Source organism: Arachis ipaensis, chromosome B09 (genome assembly GCF_000816755.2).
Source record: "Arachis ipaensis cultivar K30076 chromosome B09, Araip1.1, whole genome shotgun sequence".
NCBI lineage: Eukaryota > Viridiplantae > Streptophyta > Magnoliopsida > Fabales > Fabaceae > Arachis > Arachis ipaensis.
This window is the reverse complement of record NC_029793.2, coordinates 8,241,765-8,247,312: the sequence shown is the minus strand read 5'-3', so window position 1 is coordinate 8,247,312 and position 5,548 is coordinate 8,241,765. Positions and strand designations below refer to the sequence as shown.

At 32.5% G+C, this 5,548-nt stretch overlaps 1 protein-coding gene across 2 annotated transcripts; it reads left to right on the top strand.

Annotated features, from left to right (window-relative positions):
- LOC107619632 (protein MAIN-LIKE 2-like) lies at positions 371 to 4,129 on the top strand. 2 transcript variants are annotated; one of them, XM_021111447.1, is made up of 7 exons: positions 375 to 485; positions 611 to 625; positions 1,417 to 1,524; positions 1,631 to 2,266; positions 2,356 to 2,520; positions 2,599 to 2,991; positions 3,450 to 4,129. In XM_021111447.1, exons 3-7 carry the CDS (start codon positions 1,435 to 1,437, stop codon positions 3,657 to 3,659), a joined length of 1,494 nt encoding a protein of 497 aa, XP_020967106.1. In that variant the 5' UTR covers positions 375 to 485; positions 611 to 625; positions 1,417 to 1,434; the 3' UTR covers positions 3,660 to 4,129. The 2 variants fall into 2 exon arrangements, with proteins under 2 accessions (XP_020967107.1, XP_020967106.1); XM_021111448.1 differs by having other exon boundaries at positions 371 to 625; positions 1,700 to 2,266.

Below are 5,548 nucleotides of genomic sequence, written 5' to 3'. Positions count from 1 at the left end.
GATAGTTTTTTATTTTGGTTTTTTTAAAGTCACTAATAGTGTGTGATTTTAACAAAGAAAAACAAAAAAAGAAAATTGTGAATGTAAAAGATAAAATTTTATTCTTTAAAAATTAGCTAAAATTTATTGTTAAATAATTTATTCTCTAGTTAAGCTTAAAACAGAATAGTGTGATTAAAGAAATATTGATGTTATATTTAGTAAAAGAAAAAGATTATAGCTTGTTTTGGAAAAATTGAGGACAACAAAATTTAATTATAAAAACTCATGTTTATCATCTTATATAAAAAAAAATTTAATTTAAAATTTCATGTATTTTATTGAAATCCTTTACCTGAGAAATATTAAATATTATTTTTTATTTATTATTGTATTTTTATTTCTCCATTTTCGAAAGTAACCATGATAGTTCAGCTGGGAAGAATAAACAACCATCTTCATTCTTCAATCGAAGAGTATTATTGGTATTGGCACCACCCACCACTTTCTTCTTTCAAGTTGCCATTTCCAACGAATATCACAGCTTTCAACTTTCGCTTCTACTTTTCTCCTTCCTTTCTCTCCGTCTTTCACTCTTTCTCACACTTACTTTCACTACAAACACCTACACTTTCCCTCGCCTCAGGTTCTCTCTCTCTCTCTCTCTATCTCTCTCTCTCTCTCTCGTATTGGATAAAGTATTGGCTTTTTTGTTGTAGGGTGTTTGGATTATTGATAGAAACTAGATTGCCTGCTAACAATTTAGCTCCATAATTTACTGTTGTGGCTTTCTGGGTATGTCTGATTCAATGTTTTTAAAAGGGAATGCATGCGATGGAATTTGAAACTTGCAGTGATTTTGTTGATGGGCAATGAGAACTATTTACTGTATAGTTTAGAGAACTGTGTGAGGGATTATGCTTGCTTAACATGTTCATTACCAGCAACATGTGGGGATTTTCATGCTTCTTTTTGTTAAGGGGAAAAACAAAAGGTTATGAAAGAGGTCATTGTTACTTGTGAGGGAATCGTGAATATAGAGTTGGCTGAGTTTTAGCATTGTAACTACTTGCAAGCTCTTGGAGTAAGGAGTGGACATGTTCTATGGCATGAGATAGTAATGTTTTGGAGGTTAAGAATTGATCATGCCATGTCTCAGGAGAATTATTCTGGATGCGTTTTACCGAGTGATAGTCAATATTCAAATTGAGTAGATAAAATAGATTAATGCTCTGAGGCTTAGGCAAAATTTACAATCACAAATTGCTTGTCAAACTAAAAGGAAAGTTGTTTTGGAATATAAGGTAGCAGTGCACTATCATTGTGATTCATGAATGTTGCATGGATATAGATCCTTGTGCATATATCTTTGGTATTCTTCAAGTCAAGGTTAATGCTAGCAAGTTAATTCCATAGCTATTATTGTATCATGGACAGGTTCTATTGCTTTTCTAAATGGAGGTCAATGAAGATCCTGGGCCGATTGATAGTCATGTACTTTATGATCAAGATAATCATGTTTCTTCAGCAATATGGGATGGACAGGTGGATGATGGATTTAATTGTAGTGTTATGTTTTGTTTTGTTTTTAAATTTTCGTTTTATTGGCTAGTATAGTAGTATGATCATATTATTCATGCCAAATTCACAGGAGCGTGGTGTTCTTAGATGTCATGAACACACTTCAATGCTTGATCAGTGGAAGCTTACGCCTATACAGATTAAGTTGGTTGAGAAGGCCGGCTTTGGCTACCTGAGGCTACTTCCTCCAATGAGTCTTGACAATGCACTAATAACTGCTTTGGTTGAGCGGTGGAGGCGAGAAACAAATACCTTCCACTTGACTGTTGGGGAAATGACCATAACCCTTGAAGATGTAGCGCTGTTACTTGGATTGGCTATCGATGGAGAACCTGTTATAGGCCCGATAAGTGCACCGAGTTCAGTTTGTGAAAAGTTATTAGGGAGAATACCAGACGAACTGAATGGTGGAATGGTGAAGCTTACCTGGCTGAAGGAGTTCTTCTCAGAGTGTCCTGAAGATGCACCACCGGAAGAAATTGAGCGCTGTACTCGTGCTTACCTTCTATACCTTGTTGGCAGTACAATATTTTCTACAACGACGGGGAACAAAGTCCCCGTTATGTATCTTCCTCTGTTTGAAAACTTTGAAAAGGCAGGGAAGGTTGCATGGGGTGCAGGAGCATTGGCATTTTTGTACAGAGCACTTGGCAATGCCTCCCTTAAGTCTCAAAGCACCATTAGTGGCTGTTTAACTCTTGTACAGGTTAGAAACATTACTTCCATTACTATTGAGATTTTCCTCCCACATTTTTGGTTCAGTTTGAGTACTGACTAGATTTCTAATCATGTTAGTGTTGGAGTTATTCTCGCCTCAACGTTGGACAGCCAAAATTTAATCAAGAGCCTTATATTAACTCCTTTCCATATGTGCTTAAATGGAGAGGGAAAAGTTGTACCCGGACAAAATGTAATGTATTATCCTACAGAAAGGCTTTAGATTCTCTTAATGCTTCCGACGTAAGTCCTTAATAACGTGGCTTATTTCGTAAATTGTGTAGAAGACGATAGTAAATCTGCTTTAGTTTTAATGCACAGGTCCATTGGCTGCCTTACAAGGATATGGACTATACGACCATACCAGAGGATATAAAATCTAGTCTGATTTTACGGGCTTCTAGGACAATGCTGTTGTGTTTTGATAAGGCAGAAAGACACCTTCCAGATCGATGCTTAAGGCAATTTGGCATGCATCAAACAATCCCCAAAGATATAGAGCGGTGGGAGAGGAAGAGTCGTATAGTGGATCATGGGATCGATTTAATAGGAAAAATGGACTTGGCTGTCAAACAATGGTCAGAGCGTTGGCATACTATTGCCAAAGGTGTTGATATTGTTGACGAGGACAGGTATATGCAGTGGTACCAGAAGATTACTCGTAAATTCATTGGAAGAGTTACATCATCTCTCGAGTCAGAGTATCAAAGAACAGTAAGTCTTGGCTGAATTATTTATCATTACTTATCTTTCACTTGAATGAAACTAAACCCTAGAGTTTATCTTCAGGAAAAAAGTGGTGTTGGATAAGTGAAACTAAGTAAAAATTATTAGTCCCATAAGTTCTTATAAGATACTTTTACAAGTTTAATTTCCTCACACTCTGCAAAACTCTTTTATACTGACATCTAATCCGGAAATTGCTGTCTCTTAGATGATAAAAATGGTTTCTTTTTGAGAAGTAAACTGTTTTTGTCTATATGACTAGACTTAATTAGATGTCAATGTAAAAATATTACATTTAGAATGTATAGAAATTAAGCTCTATTTTTTTCCCCTTAAAAAAGAAATTTGGTTTTCTAGTTTTCCTCATAGGCTAACAAGTCATTTATTTTAAGGTTTTACTCCTTAAAAGAAGATATGCTATGTATCGATAAGTAAATGTTTTACAGGTTACTGCAATGAGGGAAATTGCAAGCATTGCTGATTTAGTCTCAACAGAAGGATTGGATTCTTATAATACAGAATTGCTTAATGAGGTTAAGAACATTGTGCATAAATGTTTAACTGAGCAAATCGACGAAACACCAAAGGAGAAAATGACAAAGAAAGGTAATCGAAAACGGAGGCAAAAAGACCACCTGAGTGTGGAGTATGAATAGAACCATTATAGAGGAGTTGCTGAAGCTAATTCTGACTTTGGTCGCTAATATTTAGAACTTAGAGGTAGAAAAGGAGCTAAGATATACATTATACAATCAAATGGTCAACACCATTTTACCAAAACATATAGAAGATTATGAAATATATTATTAGGGAACACAGATTTGAGACATTGGGATGCAGATAGTTAACTACTGTAAAGCTCCATGTTTCAATGTTATAGGCGTTTCTTAAATGTTTTATTGTTCATTTCCTTGTTCTTTTTAGTTTTATTTCCTGATTTGGAATGTGTGAAATTACTAAACCGAATTGGTTGGAAATTTCTTCAGTTACAAAGAATGTTTTGTATTTTTCTTTTTGTGGATTTTGTTTGTTTAAGTATACACTACGAGGGAAATTCACCAGTTATCCCTGTGTTACTGCTACATTCCAAGTCTAATACAAGAAGCTTGGCAAATTGTTTGTTCAATTACTTTTCTGATGTTTCCATTGATTGTGAAAGGATGTGTAAACAAGCATGCCAATTTTTTAGTGTTTATGTGCATTTTAGAAGTTGAAATTATAAAATTTGCTAAATGGCAAACTTATAGATATTGTATCATTGTTCCACACAGAACAGTTTTTGGTATCATATTTAATCAAATGCTTTATAAGATGTATGACTTGCCCTTTTATTTTTCTTGATTGAACTATAGTCTATAGACATTCGAGTCATATTATGAAGAATGTGTGTGATGTAGCCTGACTTAAACTAAGGTCTTAGAAAAGAGATGGCTTGATTATTAGTATCACATTAGTAACGCATTGTGAGAATATTTTGTTAAAACCTGAGGACATGTGTAATAAAGTTTTACCAAGACATTTAATTATATGTTATGACATTAACAAAAATAATGATTTATATAATCATCTAAATATATAAATTTAATTTGATGATAGTGTAAAATTTTTTTATTATATCAGAATTAAACTTATTTAATTAGAGATTTAAAAATATAAAAAATTACACATAAAATTCATTTTGGTAAAATTTACATTCATTTATCAGAATTATTATTTTTGTCCTTAAGACATGGTGTTACTTTAGAAGGAAAAAGTCAAGTTGAAAAGATTGAACTTACACACATAAGAGATATAACCACAATTTAGTGGGTAGAGAAGAGTCATTAAATAGTGATTTTTGAACCCGAAGATTGGGATTGGATTTCTTGAAAAGAAGAAGAGATTCTCGTTCAAAGAAAAACAACACTAGTTGCTAGAAAAGATGGTCTATTCCAAGTGATAGGGATTATCAAGGACGATTTAAGCAAGAATAATTTTTTTGGTAGGTATAGTAGTCTAATTGTGCTTACTATCTCTAATTTTTCTCCTTTTGATATATATGCAAATTTGGGAATAAATCTTTTTGAAAAAGGAGAGGATAATACATGTTCAGGAGGATATTTTCGTCATTTTAGAAATAAGTGACAAAATAGTAATTTTGTCATGTTTAAGAATCTGAATACTAGAAAAATTATACTATACCTGTCTTGGACATCAAAAAAACCAAAAATTCGTCTCAAAAACAGGATACTGAAATGGTGACAACTCATAAGACCTATTGGGTTAAGCCACGAGATCCATCTGTCTTTTTCAAATCTAATGGAAGATACAATTTTAATATTAATTTTCGAAATTATTAGGTTTATATTTTAATTTGCTTTATTGTTAAGATTTGATAGAAGATTTGATTTAGTTCTGATTTGTTTAGTAATATTTTAAAAATTTTAAATTTAAATTAAATCTCATCTAATCTAATAAAATTAAATTTGATTTAAATTAGTTATCATATTTTTAAATTTTTAATTTAAATCAAATTTAATTTAAATTAATGATGATAATTTTAGAG